Consider the following 23,220-nt stretch of genomic DNA (forward strand, 5'->3'; position numbering starts at 1 on the left):
AGCAATCCCACTACTAGGCATATACCCTGAGAAAACCATAATTCAAAAAGAGACATGTACCAAAATGTTCATTGCAGCTCTATTCACAATAACCCGGAGCTGGAAACAACCTAAGTGTCCATCATCGGATGAATGGATAAAGAAGATGTGGCACATATATACAATGGAATATTACTCAGCCATAAAAAGAAACGAAACTGAGCTATTTGTAATGAGGTGGATAGACCTAGAGTCTGTCATACAGTGTGAAGTAAGCCAGAAAGAGAAAGACAAATACCGTATGCTAACACATATATATGGAATTAAAAAAAAATGTCATGAAGAACCTAGGGGTAAAAGGGGAATAAAGACACAGACCTACTTGAGAATGGACTTGAGGATATGGGGAGGGGGAAGGGTAAGCTGTGACAAAGCGAAAGAGAGGTATGGACATATATACACTACGAAACGTAAGGTAGATAGATAGTGGGAAGCAGCCGCAGAGCACAGGGAGATCAGCTCGGTGCTTTGTGACCGCCTGGAGGGGTGGGATGGGGAGGGTGGGAGGGAGGGAGATGCATGAGGGAAGGGATGTGGGAACAGATGTATATGTGTGACTGATTCACTTTGTTATAAAGCAGAAACTAATAAAAAAATCCATAATAAAAAATACAGATAAATTTATTAATTAGATTTTATTGGAAGGTATAGACATTCACTGGCAGAATAAGAGACACAGACTAGACATACTTCAATTAAATAGGAAGAAAAACCATGGCGGTTCAAGCCCAGAATGACAGGGGCAATATGACAGTGTCATATCAATGAAACAGGCTGAGAACAATGTGTCAGAAAGGTTGGATGACTAAAGAAAGATTTCTGGTAAGTAGAATGTCAAAGACAGAGAGTGAGGAGAACCTAAAGACAAACCACTGTCTTTATTCTTCAGCCTGGAGATGAATGAACACAGGAGATAACCACTTCTCCAAAATAATGTGAGAAGTCTCTAAATCTACATGATTCATTATTATAAAAATACTTCCTCTAAAAGTTAACTATGTATTTTTAAGTTCATACCTAAATTCTCCAATAAAGGTACATAGGCTTGCAATACCTATGGGAATACTGTCACTAATAAATATGGGAAAATTTCTACTAATACTGGTACCAACAAACTATTAATTTGTATATTTATAGAGCTAACATTTTCAAAAAATAAAAAGAATTTGTGTTAGCTTAGAATGAGTTAAGAATACTGTGGTAAATAAAATTAGGGAGACAGATAAAGGAAAATAAGTTACAGGAGATACCCAGGTGTCACCAAGGGTAAACTCCATGTCCAAAATACACTGATGCAAACAGCTGAAACATGATTCGTTACATAATCTACAATGCACTTGAGAAAAATATAGCAGGTTTTTAGGAAAAGTACAAGTATTACTTAGGTAAACCATAAATGCATGTGTGTGTGTGTGTGTGTGTGTGTGTGTGTGGAGAAAGAGAGAGAGACAGAGAGATTGAAGGACACACACCACACACACACAAAGACAGGGACAGAAACACAACTAGAAACAGAGACAGAACACTTTTCACATGGCATCAAATTATTGTGTGTTCTTCTGGACATCTTCAACACATCCCTAAAGTAATAAGAATGATAACTTTTCAGGCAAATATTATCCTTAAATCATGTCTGTTGAATATTCCCCATTTGCCAAATCTATTCTCGAGTTTGCCCCTTACCACTCACCCCCAAGGTCTCCAGAGGCTGGACTCTACAACGAGGATCCCTAGCCCAAGAGAGACTTCTGGAGGAACTCAAAGCTTTAGAGGAGAGAGTTCAGGGTGTTTATTCCCAGGACCCACTTCCTATTAGGGCCCGGTTTGGCAATGACTTAATTGTTCTACCTGTGGACAGGCCCTGTTGGTCCATTCTGTTCTTCAGCTACAAGCCTCTTCAGGTTTCCTAAGTGAGTCTGCCCCTTGCTCCCTCAGTGCTGGGACAGTAAAGGCTTTCTGCTATTGCAGACTCTGTGTTGCTTTCCTGTCCCTTGTGATTTTCCTTTTAATCCCGTGCATATCTTTGTTAATAATCCCTTAATTAACTGCATTTCAATTATCCCTCTTGAGTGTTTTTAATTTCCAGGACCCTGACCAATAAATTATGGAAAATGTTATGCTCTTTTAGATCTCAAATGTCTATCTAACTAGGGAGGGCACAATAGTTTTCTAGCAAATTTCCATAAGGCTAAAGTACTAAGTGTTAAATATTATAGATATTGATAATCCTAAAACAAAATCAAGGAAAAGTATGAGTTTAATTTCCATTTGATGTGCAGATAAATGCATCATTCTTTGATTTGCACCATGGATAGCTCTATTTTGTTCATGTTTGTGTTTGGAGGCCCATCAAAGTAATACTGGTGCTCAGAGAGGTTAAATGCAGGTGATAGGAAATTGGACTAAAGCTTTCACCAGGAATAAGTGAGTAAGGAAACATAAAAACTGAATATTCCTGGGGAATATTGAAGAAAACATTCTGAAGTAAATTTTGGTCTTGAGTTTTCCAACAAAAAGAGTAAATCACACACTTTGGTGCACCAAAAGTGCCAACTGTGGTTTCACATGCCACAACTGGCACTTACATAACTACGAGGCAGAAAAAGAAACATGTTACATACATTGTGCAGATAAGGTATTACACGACTCTCCCAAATGTAGACCAAGTTCATTGCTAAACCAACATCCCTGAATTACAGTTAAGAACTTTTTCTTCACAGGATTCTTCCTCATTCTTAGAGGGATCTAGTATACCATTCTATGTACTGGATTTCCAACATCTAAAGATATGTGATACCTTTTCACAATGGGTGACTAATTTGATCACATTGTACCTCAAGTATTAAACAGATATATGCTTAACTAATACTCTAATAATGACAATTGATTCTGTCTTTACAAAGCTTTGTATCTGATGACACTGCTATGTCCTACCTGGTGAATTCATTAGAAAGACTCTTAGGTAACAGCATCAAGGTCAGGAATCACTACCTTCTATTAGAAAGAAACCTGGATATCATAAAATTGACTTCCATTTCAAAGATTTAAAAAACTGATAAAAATGAGAAATTATTATTTTAAGATTAGGGTATTCAGGCTTAGAGAGAGGTATAGTGACTTATACAAGGTCACACAATAGAGATGTGACTCAAACACGCCAGGTTAGTGCTCTTTATTGTTAATTCAGAGCACTGAACAAACCAGAGTAAAAGATAAGCCTTAAGGATCACATAAAATATTAATAATTTTCATAATTGCTTCATTTGTGTCCAAATCTTTCATGGCTGGTAAACCAAGCTCAGAAGTAGAAGTTTCATCTGATTTTGTCAACTGTACTGTATTCTATACACCAATTTTAATGACCCTGTAAGATCTTTCATCACAACCTAGATGAAATGCTCTATAACTTGAAACAGGCTTTACTTCACTTTCTACCTCTGCTACCAACTAATCTTAAGCATACTTTTTCTTTGGGCCCCATCTTTTCCATCAATAATAGGAACAGTTTATATTAGATCATTAATGGGGGTCTTTCCAGTGTAAGCATTCCATATATTTTTAATAACTTTTCAAGTAGGAAAAATTTCTACATGGTAAAGACTGAACTATCTGTGAAAATCCCAAATATGATGAGATTTTCCCAAATATGTCAATGGAACACTGAATGGAATTTCTACTTGAATCAGTCACCTTGTGATTATTTTTGATGTCATCAAAACAAACTCGAAGCTTAGCCTTATACCATTCAATATAGTATAAAACTATTTTCCTAAATCAGCTGCCTATTCCATCTCCAGGACTGCTGTAAATTTTCACAGGATTAAAATATTTGAAAGAATCACCTTTGAAGTCTGAGACCACTCTGGATTTCACAATCCACATGGTCATTTGATTAGTTGTTCAAATACTGGAAATTTTGCTAATATTAAAATTATTTTTCTGACCCATAAAATGCGTTTCTTTTCTCCCCACTCAGACTTAAATAAGCAGGATTCTTATGTAGAATATTTCAAAGCAAAATCTCGTTAAATTTCTCTGCGTGGAAAACAAAGCTAGGGAATCATTGGCAAGTTATAGGGAAAAAGTTGGAAAATTACACACATTTTATGAAGATTATACTCTTTGAAAGAGGACCATTTAAAAACATTGAGTGACTATTTTCAGGAAGAAAATTCAATGGAAAATTATCCTTTGTCCCCATCTCTCTGTCACATCTCCTGCCAAAGAGCTAATTCTTGGTATCAGTATATTTAGTCATTTTGTGGTGCTGGTAATGACCTCAATACTCTATATCCTTCCTGGGAACAACAAGAGATCCACAATGAGTTCATTCCTGCACTAATGGACGCAACCTCAGTTTTATTTTCAAGTGAATTTGTTGAGCTGATCACATCTCTCTCTAAGTTGCAACAAAATGATCATTGGAGTTAAGAGATTTATCTTCTGGTAAAAGTGAAATTGAAATTACATACCTTGATTTAAAGTTATCAGGTGGCATGAGTTCCAAAGTATGAGTTGGTCCATATAGGTTTACAACATATAATTTGATTGTTGGGTTCACTTGACCTGCCTTTGAGAAAATGAAAGTTGCAATGCAAATACATTATTAGAATATATTGAGAAAGAAAGAAAATGCATTTTTAATAGATCTTTATTGGAGAATAATTGCTTCACAATACTGTGTTGGTTTCTTTTTTTTCTTTTTTTTTTTTTGCGGTACACGGGCCTCTCACTGCCGTGGCCTCTCCCGTCGCGGAGCACAGGCTCCGGACACGCAGGCTCAGTGGCCATGGCTCACGGGCCCAGCCGCTCCGCGGTATGTGGGATCTTCCCAGACCGGGGCACGAACCCGTGTCCCCTGCATCGGCAGGCAGACTCTCAGCCACTGCGCCACCAGGGAAGCCCCTGTGTTAGTTTCTGTTGTACAACAAAGTGAATCAGCCATATGCATACATATATCCCCCATCCCCTCCCTCTTGCATCACCCTCCTATCCCACCCCTCTAGGTCATGGCAAAGCACCGAGCTAATCTCACTGTGTGATGCTGCTGCTTCCCACTAGCTATCTATTTTACGTTTGGTATTGTATATATGTCGATGCTACTCTCACTTTGCCCCAGCTTCCCTCCCCCACCCCTCACACCATGTCCTCAAGTCCATTCTCTGTCTACGTCTTTATTCCTGCCCTGCCACTGGTTCATCAGTACCATTTTTTTTTTTTTACATTCTATATATATGAGTAAGTCAGAAAGAGAAAAGAAAATGCATTTTGATTCTTTTACAGTTTTGTGTTACAATGGGGAAAAAAGTTTAATTTCTCTGAAGTAGAAATGATTTTAAATTCAACATGATTGCTTTCAATTGTTTTTGTAGATTGCTGCTTCTCTAGCATTTTAGTCAGACAATTAAAGGTGATAGAAAATCACGATGACTTTACTCATTAGGCAATGTTCTGTGTTCTTCCCCTAGAATGGCACCAGAAGGGCTGGCTTTACAAAACAACTAGTAGATAAAGCAGCTGCTCACACTATAGGATATGAAAAGCAAAGGGAAGAAAGCTTGGCTAATTGAAAAAAAAAAAAAAAAAGAAGAAAGAAAGAAAAAGAAAACCTACCCAATCCCAGTGCCACATGTTTAAAATTCCACAATACCTAATTTCTTCCATGCATTTATCATCATAGGTTTTCTTTTAAATTGTAATGAATACTAAATGAGGTATAAATGTTCCTTGCGATGTGGGCCATGGAGAATGCCCTCACTATGTACCTGGCATGAAGACTAGAAAGACAGTGGTAAGAAAATGTAATTTGAGTTTATTAAATCAAAATTTATGAAATAATAACTACGCTGTATAGCAGTTCATATGTTTCTGGCTCCTACTATGTGTTAAAGCATCACATGAATTATCTTATTATATGTTCCTACTACAGTTCTAAGACTTATGTATAACCATTTTCCAGATGAAAATGGAGAAGCTTAGCAAATTGTGCAGGGTGAAACATCCAGTAACTGAGGGAGCTAGTATTTAACCCCAGGATGCTCTTAACTGCTCTAGATTTGCTTCCGTTCATTCCTAGGCAACGGCCTTCAAACTGTGAACTCTTAGGGAGCAGAAATGGGAAGTTATGCCAATATATCTCAAGCATGTAGGATGAATGAGTGAAAGAATGTTGATGTGAATAAATAATTAACAGAATCAATTGGCTACTTGTGGCTCAATGTGCTTCTCAACAACACACTAGTATCATTGTGGTGTAGCTGCTTTGTGAAGAGAAGACCATGTGAGATATACAGAAAAGGACACGGAAATTAAAAGCGAGTTGAATTAAAAGACCTGACAAAAATCTAAAGGGAATGATAAAACTGATTTAAAGATACCAAAGAAAGATTCATGTTCAAGGAATTGGTACTGACAAAACCCAGAGTTAAATCAGGAGCAGAAGCAACATAATGCATTCCACCAATAATCGGTAATAGCTCCTCAAGAATGTTTTGTTAAGTTATTAAAAATAACGAACATGGAGGGGAGGGAGGAGGGATGAATAGACAAAGTAACAGGATTTGTGGAGCAGTGAAAAATACTCTGTATTTTTCATTACACATATGTCCAAAACCATAATGCATAACAACAAGATTGAACTGTAATGTAAACTCTGTACTTTGGGTGATTATGATGTGTCAATGGAGTTTCATCAACTATATCAAAAACACAACTCTGATGGGGGGTGCTAAGTGGAAGCTGGGGGTATATGGCACAAATATCTTCCTTCCCCTCAAGTTTGCTATGAATCTTAAACTGCTTTTTAAAAATAAAGTCTTTGGGCTTCCCTGGTGGCGCAGTGGTTGAGAGTCCGCCTGGATGCAGGCGACACGGGTTCGTGCCCCGGAAGATCCCACATGCCGCGGAGTGTCTGGGCCCGTGAGCCATGGCCGCTGAGCCTGCGTGTCCGGAGCCTGTGCTCTGCAACGGAAGAGGCCACAGCAGTGAGAGGCCCGCGTGCCGCAAAAAAAAAAAAAAAAAAAAAAAAAAGAGTCTTCATTATAAAAATGACTAGCACATCTGTGGGAGCGTATCACTCACATCAGAAGTTTGATCCAAAGAAAGGAGTCCAGAAAGGCTTTCATTTTAGAAATGCAGTGACTATAAAGAGAGATTATGAAAATGGTTCACATGATAAAGGGCTTCCTGGAAGATAAGCTATGAGCCTGCCTCACAGAGAAGGCTCAGGTGTCAAATTTTGTAAAGCTTTTTATTGCTCTAAAACCCTCCAGTGCTTGGGTTCATCTGTCTTGGGCAATTTAGCCTTCTCCCTCATTTAGGGGGTCCCTTTCACATCACTTTTGTTTTAATTCAATTGCCATGTTTCTCCTTGAAAATATTGGTCTTTCTCTGTATTTTTTGAGTCTAACCATTTCTCTAGCCTGATCAGGTATGTTAAAATTTAGAGCTGGGGAAGAGTATTTAGTAGTGTCACTCAAAGTGCTTTTTTAAAACCAGCAGCATCAATTAGAACCATAGAAACACAAATTCATGGGCCCCAAATGGACGGACCTATATTCAGACCCAGAATCAGAATCTTTGGTTGTGGACCTAAAAACCTGTGTTGTAAGAGGATTTCCAGATGATTATAATTAGTATGCAAATGTTGCTAAAACACTGAAATATGTGCATATATCTATATATAGATATATACTACTGCTCATCAGTTATTAAAGGTGAACTTGCATGAAAATCATCCAGAGGGCCTGGAAAGCTGATTACACCACTGACCGCTGAGGCCTACCTCCAGCATTTTTAATGTCTAGATGGGACATGAGAATTCACATTTCTAATAATTTCCCAGATGAGGCTGATATTGCTGGTAAAAGGGCAACATTTTGAGAACTGGTTCAGTTTAATCTATGAATCAGAGAAATCTGGGTTCAATTTTGACTGTTATTTATTGGATATGGACCATGGACAGGATGTTAAAGATCCTCAAGTATTATTTTATTTGATTCTCAAAAATGAGACATTTCTCTGAGAATATGTCACAGTCAGAAGTTTTGAGCCAAAGTAGATTTCCTTTCAGTGGAAAAAAACATCTCATACTTTTGTTATATGGACTAACAAAAAAGATGATTTTCAGAAGTGCCAAAAAATAGTATATAGTTAATTATATAATTAATTAACTCATGAATTAAAAAATAATGGTCAGACACTGATTTTTCTAGTGAGTGAAAAACTGTGTTCATATTTTTTATCTTTCAAAAAACTGATTAAAGAAAAAGAGAAATTAAATTAAATTTGATCAATTTTTATGAATTCTTATCAGTGATACCTAATTTCATGACATACATTGTCAAAGATATACGCAGTTATTACCACATATTAAGGCAGTTTTTTTCAGGTCTATAGGACTGTACAGGATCACTGGTATCCCAGTTAGCTTTCACATGAAAACAAATTAAAAGTTGTGTACACACCATGAGTCTAAAAGTCCATGATTGAAGTACAAGATAAAGTTAGAAAGCCATTACTATAACAAAGTATTTTTTGAAAAATGCCAACTAATTTATTATATGAATTTAAAATACTTTCAGATTCAAATAAGAGAAAAGTTTGGAGCCATCATGAAACAAGAGGATCATTGATAAGTGAAAACATAGCCACTTAACATCCGTTTGGTTCAAAGGCAATGCAAGTCTGTTATCTCCCTCTGAATTTGTATGAAATTACTGGAACTGAAAGAAAGTAAAGAAATGAAAACATCTAAAAAGAAAGTTGTGTACACCTATGGTCAGTTTTAGACAAAAACCAAACTTTAAGCTGTTTCCAAAATTCAGCTGTCTAGCATTCTATAATCTCAATTTGATTTCTTTCCTTGGAGTTTTGAAATTAAGTGCACATTGCAAGTTCATTTGTACCCTTTAATATTTGAATTGTTTCAATAGTTTGCAAATTAGAGGAGTTCATCTATTCACTTTTTAACAGTCTAATTTGCTACAAAGACTGCAAACCCATAGAAGCCTTCCTCTATGATTCTGAAACACAAGCCTCAATAATACTTAACCTTATTTTACTGGCAACCAAAGTGTCATTAAACGAGATAATGTTTTAATTAAGAAGATTAACCTGAGTTGCTGAGATAGAACTGTGCATCTTTTTTGTGCTGAATTGCTAATGATAGGGTATTTTATGAATTCTGAATTATGCTGAACTAAGCAAAGTACAAATATATTTGTTTAGTGTAAGTATTTCATTAGTAAACCTGACCACTTTGGGTATTTGCTACACTCGTTTTAATCTAGTTTAATTTGAAGAACAATTTAGTGTGAACTCTATGCATTACTTTGATGTCTAAAGCACCACTTTTTGGAAGTTTATTGCATAAGTAAGAACAAATCAAAATAACACATTTGTTAGTGGAAAAACTAACAAACATTTTTTTTAAACCAGAGTAGAAAATAATGAGACTTTGAAAATTCAAGTAATAGACCAAAAATTATTCTGAAATTTATTCTGAGAACAGGAAGAAAACCCAGACCTAGTTTCTTTGAGTCCCGTTGTCTTAAGCACCTGGGCAGATATCTCTACTGACAGCCACCTGAGGACTTGGGATTCTTTCTCTTTGGCCACTATAATATTTGTCTTTATTTTTATTACTCCTCAATGGTAGTCATTAATACACACCCAGGGCCTTCATTATGTATTACATACATCACGTATTAGATACATCATTTATTAAATATACAGGCTAAGAATTTTACTCATACAGAGCTGAGTCATTTGTAGTTAATGGAGCAAAGAGAGCTCCATATCTATTCGTTAACTTGACAAGGACATATTTTGATTCCAGCTACATCTTCTGAGATACAAGTTAACCTCTGGTAGTTTTAGACAGAAAGAGAGAGAGAGACAGAATCAATAAATTTGAGTTATTTCTCTGTTCTCTAAATAACTATGACTTGTATAAAAGGACTTAGCCTTTTAGAAGCTTAGTTGGCCCAACTGTAAAACAGAGGCACTTGTGAAGACGGCCGAATGAAGAAAAAACGTGAAAAGTCTCCCTGAAAATATATAGCATATTATTAGCACACATGATTTACCCATTTAGTAAACAAACATTATTATTATTTTATGCCTAGCTTTACTATTAAGAAATATTAATTAATTAAATAGTAACTTATTAAATAAAAACAAATTGTCTAGGTTTGTCAACCCAGTATCTTCTGAGTTACTGCTGACTTATTTAGATTTTCTCAGATGTTTCTGTATGTCCATTTGTTTGCCTCAGTCTTGATAAAATTATAAGGCCTAGGAGTGTCCAAGTTCAAGCCCCAAGAGTCTGTAACTGAGAAGGCAACTCGAAGATGCAGCTATCACATATAGCTCTTCTGTGTGAATCCTAAAATCCCCACTCCTTGGAAAATGAATTACAGAAAGTGGTCCCTTCCCTGGGGTTGATTTTATTCCCTTTGTGCAATGCACACACTGAACAGCTCTGAGTGACTGTCTTGCCCATAGACATGTGCTTTTCACAGTATGGACCCATTCTTCATTTTGTATTTACATTGTCAGGTGAACTTTCATTATTATAAGTAAATCAAATAGGGTGAGAGTATATTTCAAAAATCTTTTAATTTTTTCTCTGGAAAAAAAAAAAAAACAGGTACAGGTATGTTGTACCCGCACAAACTGTCATACATAAAACATGGCTAAATCTACAATTGGAGAAGACATAAGTACTTTTCTTGGAGTACCATACAAATGTCTTGGGAAATATAATTATTTTGTTGTTAGGTCAAATTGCCATTTTTTCCTGAAGAGCACTGAGTATACGTGCTTTCAGATCTATGTCCAGAGAAGACCCTAAAAATAATATTTCAAAATCATGGAATCTTATTCCTCTCAAACCTGCTGTCTTCCGTAACTGTCAATCAGTCACTCTGTTACTACAACCTAGTGGAAGGAGGATAGGATGGGGAGAAAGACAGCACAGAATCTCCCTGAGGAAACAGGCTTCACAGCCCTGACTCTTGTATTCACTACTTTCCTTCCTCCTGTCCCCACCTTGGATAACATGAGTCTTGTGGATGATAGGAAAATGAGGAAAGTCATCCCCCCCAACCACGCCTTCATTGCAGGAGTAGAAAAATACACGTGATGGGTAATTTTTCCAGGGCTCTGCCCAGTTAAGGTACTGCACAAACTTAAAGGTATAAAACCTATTGTACTTTGGAAACACAAGGTACGACTCACTAAAGAAATGGCTTAATAAAGACTTCTAAATGAAATCAGCAGCCTTCTCTTACCTCATTAAGAGCTAAAAATGTATAAACTTGAATTTTTAAAGTTTTCTATAAGACATCCTTACATGATTAATGCTTGGGGGGGGGCTCACTTTTTTTGTTTTGTAAACATGGGGAAAATAAACTTTAAAGAAAGAGACCTTAAAAAATTAATGATGACATATAAGAGAAAAACCAGTACACTCCAGATGGTTCCACAGCCTGCTTTCAGAGGCCTCACCCAACACTTAAAAATAGTTTTGCTATCTGGGCAGGGTTTCCATAATTACTTCACTCAATAAAACAATTCCATCTATTCCAGCTATGCCTGGCTCTGGTTCTACCCCAGCATTTGATAAAGTATGTTCCAGAGTATGCTCTGCCAAAATAATACTCGTGCTAATATTAATAATCATAAATTCTCCATGCTTAGTCTATTATTTATTGGTGATTCTTTATGTTTAGTCTATTTTTTGTTTGTTTGTTTTTGTGGTACGCGGGCCTCTCACTGTTGTGGCCTCTCCCGTTGCAGAGCACAGGCTCCGGACGCGCAGGCTCAGCGGCCATGGCTCACAGGCCCAGCCGCTCCGCGCGGCATGTGGGATCTTCCCGGACGGGGGCACGAACCCGTGTCCCCTGCATCGGCAGGCGGACTCTCAACCACTGCACCACCAGGGAAGCCCTAGTCTATTTTTTATTGAGATTATATTTATGCTTAGTCTATTCCTTACTAGAGATTCTTTTTTTTTTTTTTTTTTTGCTGTACGCGGGCCTCTCACTGTTGTGGCCCCTCCCGTTGCGGAGCACAGGCTCCGGACGCGCAGGCTCAGCGGCCATGGCTCACGGGCCCAGCCGCTCCGTGGCATGTGGGATCTTCCCGGACCAGGGTATGAAGCCGTGTCTCCTGCATCGGCAGGCGGACTCTCAACCACTGCGCCACCAGGGAAGCCCTTACTAGAGATTCTTTATGCTCAGTCTACTTTTTATAGGAGATTTGTAATACACATTAAGAAGCAGTATATTAAGTGCTCTAAGAAATCATCTGGAAAAAAAAGCTAGATTTTTTTTTTTAACTGAGAATTCCCAACTTATTTGACTGTGGCACTTTTTGCTCCTGTATAATAGCTATTAACAACTCACAGAATATATACCTTGGAGAAACTTTTGCCCTGGGATCAATGCTGCTTCTTTTGTTTTCTCACCCTCTTTTCAACTAGGAAGGTGAGGGATAAAGAATGAGAGTATCAAAGTGAAAGAAATACAGCAAAAGTTCCCGCACCCTTGAATCATCTTTAGCTGTTCATACACAAGCACTGCGCACAGACCACTGCAAGCTCTCAAAATGATGACTCTGTTGACTGGTAAGGGGGCTTATTTTATTCTCCAAAGACAACTTGTTCATGAACCGAGAATACTATCAATCAAGTCACTGGCACACAGAGAGGGCGGACAAACAGCACTTCCACTTTACTTACCTTAGGATATGGATACTTCTTTCCTTTGGGATACAAAGCTCCAGTAAAGCGGGGTATAACCATGTGAGGCACCAAGGAATCATTTATCATCAGGAAGGCGAGCCTTTCTCCATCTGGTGACCACCAGTGGGCGATGTGAGAATGCAGAAGTTCCTCTAGAATAAACGAGTGTTATTTGAAAACAACTGTAGATGTGGGTTCAGTGACCCACAAACATCTGTCCTTGAGATCTTCATTGTACATAAATACCTTCTATACAGTGTGGTGGATTTTATCAACTTCATGAAGAATTCTTTATTTCTGAGCTACCCTTTTAATCCCAAGAAAAGAAGATGCAAAGAAAGGGAAGAATAAAGCAGTGAAGTCAGGATTTCATGGGTTGTCAACAATGCGAAGAGAGGAGATGAAAGCACTATCAGAGTAAAAAGAACGAGAACAGTAATTGAAGACTGAAACGTGGCATAAAACCATATTCGTGTCGTTATTCATTCATATCTGCGTTCAGTCATATTTCCATCCTGTCATCATCAAACAAGTGGAATACCTACTAGATTCATTAAACTATTCTAAGCTCTAAGGAAATAAAATTTTAAAAATAGACTGGATATCTTTCATGTGACCCCAGATCCACTATCCACTTTTCTACACCTGGTTTCTGGCCCAGGAAATTAACCTGTATGAACTATATCAAAAGGGCTCCCATGCTCTCTAGAGCATGGCCACTATGGCACCTTGGCAAGAGGTTAGAAGACGGAGAGTAAAGTCAGAGTATGTATTCCCTTGGCTCTGTCCTGAAGTGTCACCTGAGGCTTGCTGAGTGCTTTAAATGATCTCACTACTCCTATCAATGCAGCCTCATCTACACAATTTTCTCCTTTTGTATCTGATAATGGCTCACTTCTATCATCATAGGGGTGCACACTGCCTGGCTGCTACTGGTCTGGATTATAGTTCTGTCATTTATGGATCCCCTACACCTTCACCTCTGTAAATTATCTTTTTGTAAATAAATAGTTTTCAAATTATTGAATGTGCTAACTCTTTTCCTTTTAAGACCCTAACATAATACCAGCAGTAGACTCAGAAGAGACGCCTTCAAAATTAGGTTTTGAGATTAGGTTGGAGATCTTTGATGTAATAATAACCTTTCTGGGGGGAATTGGGAGCATAGATAATCCATAGCAAGGGATGGAATCATGAATAATCAATTGTCACTGGTGATGACATAGAATAAAATGCAGCTAGAGAGGAAAAGTGTTTGGAGGACAAGTGATTGTGACACTCAGTTGCTACAAAAATGACAACGATACAGATTATAAGTGAAGTTCTTATGAGACCTCAGAGGGATTACATAGGAATAAACAGAAATTGAAATCATGACAACTAAATTAGGAAAACACAAAAGGTCACCATGGCAACTTTGGAGTCCCTCTCTTCTGTAGTTGAAGAGCAGATGTGGCTGAGGTCCGAGAGAACATAGACAGTGTTGCAGAGGTGCAACACAAATTAGGGTCTCAACTTCACTTGTGTTTTAAAGCTAAGACAGCAATATTGGTAGAGAAGTATTGGGAGCCTGACAAATAGGCTAAGGATGCTTGGGTAGATGTGTGCAGTACACTTACTGCTTTCTGGACCAGTCTCATAAATAACACATTTTATAGTGGAATGTCGGCTGAAGATTTTGAACCTCAAAATTTCCACAAGTCTTCTTGCTGACTGAGGCAACCCCTATACAAGGGAGCTAGACCTTCTCTGCATAAAGGCAGAGTGAAAGCATAATTCCTGTAAATTTTAAGAGGCTGCATCCCTAGGGAAAAGGTTAGAGATATAGTAGCCTGGGATACACTGGGATGTCTATTAAAAAGTGAGAAAATTTGTTGGGATTATATTTATTTAAAAGTAAAGAAGGCCTGTACTCTGGATTTTGAAGAACACCGTAAACTACATTCACATGTGCTGACCTGTTTTATTCCCAGGTAACCTCTAAAACTGCCAGTTCTGAGAAGAGCCTGAGCAAGAGAGGGCTGTGCAGCAGCTCAAGGCCATGGTCCAATTTTTCCTACCATCTTCACCCTGTGACCCAGCAGATACGATGGTAATCCAAGTGTCCTTCCCAGAGATGTTGTGTGAAGCTTCTGGCAATCACCATATGACAATCAGAGCAGAGGCATTACAAGCATTAGGGAAAGGCCATTTTCTCCTGTGCCAATAAATATTCCCCAATTCAAAAGCAGCTGTCTACTGAGCTATGGTAGAAATAATTAGCCTGACCATGGGATACCAAGTGATTATGCAACCCAAACTGTCCATCATGACTGACTCTTATCTGATTCACTGACCATAAAACTAAACACATACAGCTATATTCCACTATAAGATAGAAGTGGTTTATATGGAACTGGACTAGAACGTATAAGTGAACTGCCCATTGTACTGCATCCTCTGCTTTATCCTTTCTCCTTCATTTCACATCTATGCCTCAGGATGCCTATGCCTCTGACATCCTGACATAAGCTGGCAGAGGAGGAGTAAATGTAGGCCTGGTTTATGGGCAGGTTTGCATGATGTACTTGAACACAGTGGAACTGGACAGGCTCTGCACTATAATCTTACCCAGGAGTGGCATCAAAAGACTATAATAGACATAAATTCTCCCAGTTGGAAGACTTTTAAACAAGATATTTAGTTTTCTACTTCTTGCGGAAGGAGACTTGGCTTGAAGCATAGGTCCATCCAGACTCATGCACAGTAACTAATAAATGGCCACCTGATCAGGGATATGGAAAAGTAAAATCACAGAATTAGTGACAGGAAGTCTAGGGAAAATATGTGCATGGACTTGTCAGGAGGGGTAAAAATGTAAAAATTTGAAGATATTAGTGTCCTGCTTAATGTCCACTGGAGCACATCCATAGCAGAGGAGGCTCTCAACGACCAGATGGACAGTATGACCACCGAGTGCATGCCAGTTTGTCTCTGGCTGCCAATGATATTGATTGTTACTAAACTCTTGACATGGCATTATTTCCCAGCTGGCCCAGCTGACTACCTGGTGACAGGTGGATTACCTGGTAACTCTTCCATCAAGAAAGGGTAGAATTTTGCCATAACAGAAATTGATACATATTCCAGATATGGACATGTCTTTGCTACCTGCAGTCCTATCAGCACTGCTGTTCATGGACTTACAGAATAACTTATCCATTACCGCAATAACCCACACTATGTCACCTCCAAATAGCAAATATTTTACAGCAAAAGGAAGGCAATGGACTCAGAATGGCATTCACTGATTTCATCATGCTCCTCACTAGCCAGGCTTGACAGAAGAGTAAAGTAGTCTGCTGTACCTCGATTTAGGCACTATTTTTTGGACAACATCCTTGAAGTTGGGATGTTATCCCCCAGATATTAGGGTCCTGCTTAATGTCCACCAGAGCACGTCCATAGCAGAGGAGCCTTGTGTCTGCCTGCATAACCAGGAAGCACAGATCTAGGAGCTAAGGGGTGGAAGTGTAGTGTTCTCTTTCACTATCACATCAATAATCCACTGGACACAACACTCTGTTTCTTATCCTTATGACAATGGGCTTGGTGGGTGTAGAAGTCCTAATACCTAAGGGAGGATTGCCTCCAACAAGGAAAATAGTCACAATTCTGTTCCTCTGAATTAGAAGCTGAAATTGTTCCCTGACCATTTTGGGCTCAGTGTGACTGGAAAAATAAACTGACAGAAAACATAGTCACTGTGCTGGGTCAATGATTTATATCATCTGCCAGGAAGAAAATGTGCCTTTACTATATAAAGAAGGAAAAGGAAGAAGATATTTGGAATTTAGCGGATTCACAAATACCCTTTTGTCTAATTCCATCTCATTTTCCAATTCCACATTTCTACATGCCAATTTCCATTTCAATGGAAAACTAAAATGGTAGCAACCTAATTAAGAAGAGGAAGCAAAGGAATAAGATTTGGCAGGAATAAAGTTTTGGTTTGATGCACCAGGTGAATGACCTATCTAGTCAAAATGCTGACTGAAGGTAAATGGAAAAAGGAATGAATAGTTCAGGAAAGGAGCTATGACTACCAATTAAGGCCATATGATAAGTCATTTATTTTCTTAATGGGGCCATTTTCCCCCAAACCTTATATGAAAAACACAAATATTGGCTGTCAATTTCAGACAGGTATATAACTGGACTAATATCACTCTACAATGAAATGGTAGCAGATGAGACTTTGTGTGCTCCTCTTCTGGGGCCACAAACTTTTCATTTGAATAATAAGAACATTCCCATGGTGTCTGAGTTTAAAAACTCAAAGTGTGGCCAATATGAAACCAGGCAAATCAAATAAAGAGAAAAAAGTTAGTGCATGGTATTTATTTTGTTGGTTTCCACCCATGGAAACCATGTGGATTTGGCTGTCTTCTTCAACCAAAACTCACTGCTTCTAATACTGTGAAAACTCCAGGGCTCCCTCCTTCTAGGTCTTAGTAACAGCTGTCCACCTTCCCTCTTCAGGTATTAACGGCTAAACCATTACTAGCCACAGGCTGTATATTCCTTGCCTTTTACAAGTGGCCCTTCATAAATAAAGCTGAATACTATTCTGAATGTGCCAGTTTTTTTCCAGTAGTGATCCTGACCCTGATTTATTCAAGTAACTTAAAATTCAGGTGAGGAGACATGAGTGAGCCACGTAACACTGAAGAAAAAACATGCTGCCAATGGAGTGCATGTAAACTCTAAGTCTTATTAAGACCTGTAGGTACAGAGAGATCAGATTGTGTTGCCCCAAATCAACACTCAGGGTTTCTAAGAAGCAGGTTCTATCCTGGGTGCTGAAGTATGCATACACAAGTACTTCCCAAGAATAAGAATGGCCCCAATTTGAGGGCACCATTCAATAGAAACTGGATATCATCTACTTTTATTTATTTTAGAGTGATTTAGGCCTAAAGTTGTTCCTCACAAAAATGATAAAATAGCAAAGTAGTATATACAAAGAGTTATGTGACTTCCTTCAGGTAAAAAAAAAAAAAGCTACCTGAATAGAAAGTAGATAAATAAAAGAATCTTTAACATGCATTTGCTTAAAAGTCCTCTTGAACAAGGCACACGTTCTTTAATTGCAACTAATAGGGACTTTTACTCATGGATTGAAACTTCCTGTAATTATATTATCTATAAACAATGTATTTTTACAAATTGTATTCCATTCCATTTCAATGTAGGCTTCGCTCTTCAATGTCTTTATTACACTGATTTAGAAAATCTCACTGCAGAGCAGATGGAGTTCTCAACACACGTGGTTTTATATCACAGACACTTAAAAATACAGCCTCAACACAAAGCACTCACAGAAAACTAACTCATATACAACCATTGTGTTCAGATTACCAAGCAATTCCAAAAAGTAAGCTGATTTTATCCATTTGTAGTTTATCAACTTAGATAGCATTTCCTGAGGATCTACTGTCAGCCCTGAGTTTTGGTTGATTTTTTTCCCTTTATTGCCTGTATCTGTCAACTTTCTTGAAAGAATTGTCTATGTTCATAACCTTCTCACTTCCCATTTACAGCTCCATCCACTGCAGGCTTGCTTCTGGCACCAATTGACTGATTTTGTTCTTGTCAAATTCTGGTAGCAAATCAAACAGTAACTTTGGAATCCTTAGCTTGTTTGACCTCCTGAGACTTAGCATTGTTGTTTATCATCCTATCTTCCTCTGACTTCCATGGCTGCATCTCTAATCTTTTTTTCTTTTATATGTCACAGTTCAGTTTTACTGGGATTTAGTAAGTACTCAGTGAATGTTTGTTGAATCAATGAATGGATGAATGTGACTTCCTGTGTCTATGAGAAGGCACAAAAAAAAGTGAAGACAGGCATTTTGCATTATTCTCACCAAATAACAAAAAAGCAACAATCCCAATTTGTTGATAAGCATATCATTTATCTTGTAATTTTCTTCTCCCACCTCTTTATTCTTGTCGTTCTTAAAGCTCAATGCAAAAACCATTTCTTCTATAAACCACCCTATATTCCCACAACGCATCAGAATTAATTCTATTTATACATATATTTAATATGATGACATGTAGTTCTATTTATATTTCTATTTACCATGCTCCAAATGGTTCATTATATAATAACTGTTTACAGTTTTTCACTCCATTAAGTTGGAAATACCCAAAACATAGAAACCCATATTCCTCATGGTATTGCTGTCAGATAATGTCTGACAAATATATGTGCTCAATAACTGTTAGATTGAATTTCAAAGAAGGATTCCTTTAAAATATGAGATTCTAAAATATATTTATAAATCTTTTAGGCATGTCAGTTCCATTATTCAAATAATTGAAAGTGACAGTCATTTTTTGTTTCTATTTAATAGATTCAATACTTCATGGAGATTTTCAAAGTTGTAAACTTGGCAGCTGTGAACTTTACCTTTTTTAAACAAAATATTGATTTGATATTTTGTTAAGTTACCACGTTAAATATGCCAATTTGTATGAATAAGATTTGAGGTGCTTTGTGTAAATTATATTTAAAATGTTTCGTTTTGAGCACAATGTTTTATTTTTCTTCTGAACTTCACCAACTCTTTTTTTTTTTTTTTGGGGGGGGTCACTCTGCATGACTTGTGGGATCTTAGTTCCCAGACCAGGGATTGAACCCAGGCCCTTGGCAGTGACAGCATGGAGTGCTAACCACTGGACCACCAGGGAATTCCCCATGAACTTCACCAACTCTTTAAAACACATTATTTTATTTATTTATTTATTTATTTGCAGTACGCGGGCCTCTCACTGTTGCAGCCTCTCCCGTCGCGGAGCACAGGCTCCGGATGGGCAGGCTCAGCAGCCATGGTTCACGGGCCCAGCCACTCCGCGGCATGTGGGATCTTCCCGGACCGGGGCACGAACCCGCGTCCCCTGCATCGGCAAGCAGACTCCCAACCACTGTGCCACCCGGGAAGCCCCACATTATATTTTATTTGCTTTTACTTTCCTTAGGAATTGAGTAATACTAGAAATAGAAACAATTACACTTTTAAAAGACTTTTAAAGACTCCACATTAGTGACTGTGGTTGGGAGCAATAGGCACACTCACAGATTGGCCTGGCCCTTAACGCACTTAAAATTTGCCATAAAAACATTTTATTATCTTTTATGTGACTCTTCTAATCTTTTCCTATGATAATTATAGAAGGTAAATTTCAATTTAGAAAAACTAAGTGGAAATGTTACATGTTCCTTCTTGGCTTTCCCACACATGCTAATTCATATTATAATTGATTCCTGCAAAGTAATAAAAAGGAAACTCTACACTAGAGTATCACATATATACTGTTGAAGATCATATGCATTTCTAATAGGTAGTACTGCCTTTTCGTGAGTATACTGAAGGAAAAGAGAAGGTCTGGATTCTGGGAGGTGTTGATACATTGGATAAGCAAAGTGATAGTAAGTGATTAAACCCCGTGTGGGACTTTTGAACCATAGGTTGGGGATGCCAATCAAAATGCTGAGGGAAAATCAATGATGCATGAATTACCTAAATCCCTCTGCCAAACCTTAACACTTATTCCCTTCGTAAGGTCCCTTCTCTTGGAATTGAAGCAAGAATTGAGGTAAGTCCATGGAGAGTAGGGTTCAGAGTCTTTGGCTGATGAAACAGACCAGGGAAATCTAACACCTTAGGTCCATAATGCATGTCATCCCTTAGGGAAGAGTGAAAGGCCCTGCACCGTAACAGGTGGAGTAGCCCAGGACGAAGCACTGACTTTGAAGAGACACATTCAAGTGTCAGCTCTACCCTCGTGAATGCTGAGGTCATGTCCAAGTCACCTATCATCCCTGAGTCACGGTTTCTTCAGTAAGTGATTAGATATACTAGCATTGTAAGAATTAACTCACATAGCATATCTGGAATTTCCTAGTATACCTAGAACATATGAGCCCAAAGGACTGAATTTAATTTGAATGGCAAAACCCATAATTTTTCCATTTCCCCCTTTTTGGAAAGTATCAGACTTACAGTGTCATCCCCAAAACAAAAGTTTCTGTTACCCATTTGTCCTGCTTATCCCTCAACACACTGTTCAGTTTCAGCCCCAATATATAAGTTTTTATTCTCTAATTAAGATAACCTTATTTCCCAAAGAGTGGTCTTTAATTTCTCTCCTTATAATTTCCTCAAATATGTAATTCCATAAACTATATGAAGCCTTCCCTAAAGGACAGAGGCCCAAATCTTGATCAGTGTCAAGTCAGTACATTCTACATTGGGTTTACCCCTAGTTGACTCAAAATTTCTTGAATGTTAAGGATCACATTTTGTCACCCAATGTAGCAAACTAGCACACCGTGAAGCACCAATGTTCCCGCTAAATTATCCTCTCCTCCCTGAGTTTACTGTTCCTTCTGATGTCTACTCACTGTGTCTGCCACCACTATTTACTAGTGATCCATACCAGAAGCCAAAGAATCATTCTTGACTTCTTCAATCCATCTCGTCCATTTAAACACTAAGATCTACCTATTTTACTGTCTCATCAATTTTAGAATCTTCCTTCCTTCTTCCTGCTTTAATCCTAGTCATTATCTCTTGATAGAACATAGAAAAAGCCTTATAGCTGCTCATTGGTTCTTTTCACTATTCAAATCCAGCTTTACACTCTAGCCAAAATTATCTATTTATGTGGAAGATCTAATCTTGACACTTCCTTTCCTGAAAAGCTGTATTAGTTTCCCCATTTAATAGTGGAAAAATAATTGAAATCCCAGATAATTTTTAGGGTTACTGCCTCTTGGTTCTTGTTGCCTTCCTTTTCTCAAATTTTATGCCTCAATAATACCAAGCTGATTTTAGTTCCCTGGGCACACACTATGCTATTTAACCCTTCTATGCTTCTTCAAGTTTTTAACTATTGCTTGGATTTTTCTTTCCTGGTTTCTTCTGTGTTAAACTTATTCTTTGAGGCTCAGCTCAGAGGCTTTCTCCATTAAGAAAATATTTACAAATCCCTAAAATGGGCTAAGTCTGACTCCTTTGTTTTTTCATAGAATCCTGTGTTTACTGTGATTCATTACTTAGTACACTGCATTGGCATTGTTTCTTCATCTTTCAGGGTCTCCTACAGTACCAAAAATATTTTGAAGATAAAAGGTGTGTCTTTCCTAGATCCTCTAGGTAAGAGGTGGTTAATTCTTACTACCTAGATTCTCAGAACTACCAAGGTTTCAAGTTTGTTCCTCACCTGTTTTTCAATTCATTGGGGTGTCTCAGTCCCCTCTAATAATCCATCATTTTGAAATAAGAAAGCCAGAGTCAGTTTTTGACACTCTCAACCAAAGAACACTACTAATCTGTTTGTGCATTTCATTTTGTAAAATTTCATAGTATAATTATCACTGATATTTCCAGAGTAGGTTCCCCTACTCCTCAGAATAAACTGTGGCTTTTACTATTTGATGCTAGCTTATACACAAAATACATTATAGATATAAATACACATGTACACATATATGTGTAAATCTTGAGGGCTACAATATAGTTCCACCCAGCAACATTTTCCTTTTAGTGTAAAGTCCTGAGAGCAGAACTTTGTTTTGTTTCCTGATGTATCTCAGCACTTACACAAGTACTTGGAACATAGTAGGTCTTCAATAATATCTGTCAAATGAGAGCATGAATGAATGAAACGAATGAATGAATAAACTAAATGATTTACTTTCTTACATAATTAAAAGTAGCAACTCTGAGCTAGAAAGATTGCATTTGCCAGTAGTGCTCAAGAGTAAAATTTATTCTCTGGAAGATTCTTACTTTATAATTTCTAATTTAATAGACTAACTTAGTTTAAATTTTGATGTATTTTGCCAAGATCAGTTGTAGAGTCTGAATCATAGGTTTTAAACTCACACTTTGAGTTTTTCCTAGGCAATCTGTACCTATAACTAGCTGATAATTGGTACATGATAAAATTGGATAGAGGTTTTCATCACCTGATTCCTTCCTATATTCTCAGCTATTATGAAAACTTGATTCAACAGTTATTATAAATAACTTTTTAGGTAGGTTTTATTGAATATTTTGGTCCCTATACAGTGGCTTTTAAAATGTGACAGAATGTTCTTAATGGAAATGACTAATAATTAAGTGGCTTTCATGAACTTTTTGAATAGCAAAGGATTTTGTTTATTCTTTCCCAGAGTCAGAAAAATTCAGCATCTACTTCCAGAGTGATGTAAGATGATTATTCACTTTCATTAGTTAAGCATCACCAAAAATAAGATCTATTTAGCCTGAACAAAATGTGTATATGTGTGTGTATATATGTGAGATATATATATATATATATATATATATATATATATATATATATATATATATATATATATATCTCAAACATGGAAT

The 23,220-nt window shown here is 37.5% G+C and overlaps 1 protein-coding gene across 5 annotated transcripts in view; it reads right to left on the reverse strand.

Moving 5' to 3' along the window:
• Window positions 1–23,220, reverse strand: part of DPP10 (dipeptidyl peptidase like 10) — a gene marked incomplete at both ends in the record, with an annotated part of 1,352,958 nt that overhangs the window by 120,280 nt on the left and 1,209,458 nt on the right. For all 5 annotated transcript variants that reach the window (XM_081242278.1, XM_081242277.1, XM_081242276.1 and 2 more), the window contains 2 exons: window positions 4,512–4,609; window positions 12,785–12,939. In XM_081242278.1, the coding sequence (XP_081098404.1) occupies window positions 4,512–4,609; window positions 12,785–12,939 (253 nt within the window). The remainder of the gene's footprint in view (window positions 1–4,511; window positions 4,610–12,784; window positions 12,940–23,220) is intronic.

This window comes from Mesoplodon bidens (assembly GCF_964165515.1).
Source record: "Mesoplodon bidens genome assembly, chromosome: 8".
Lineage (NCBI taxonomy): Eukaryota > Metazoa > Chordata > Mammalia > Artiodactyla > Ziphiidae > Mesoplodon > Mesoplodon bidens.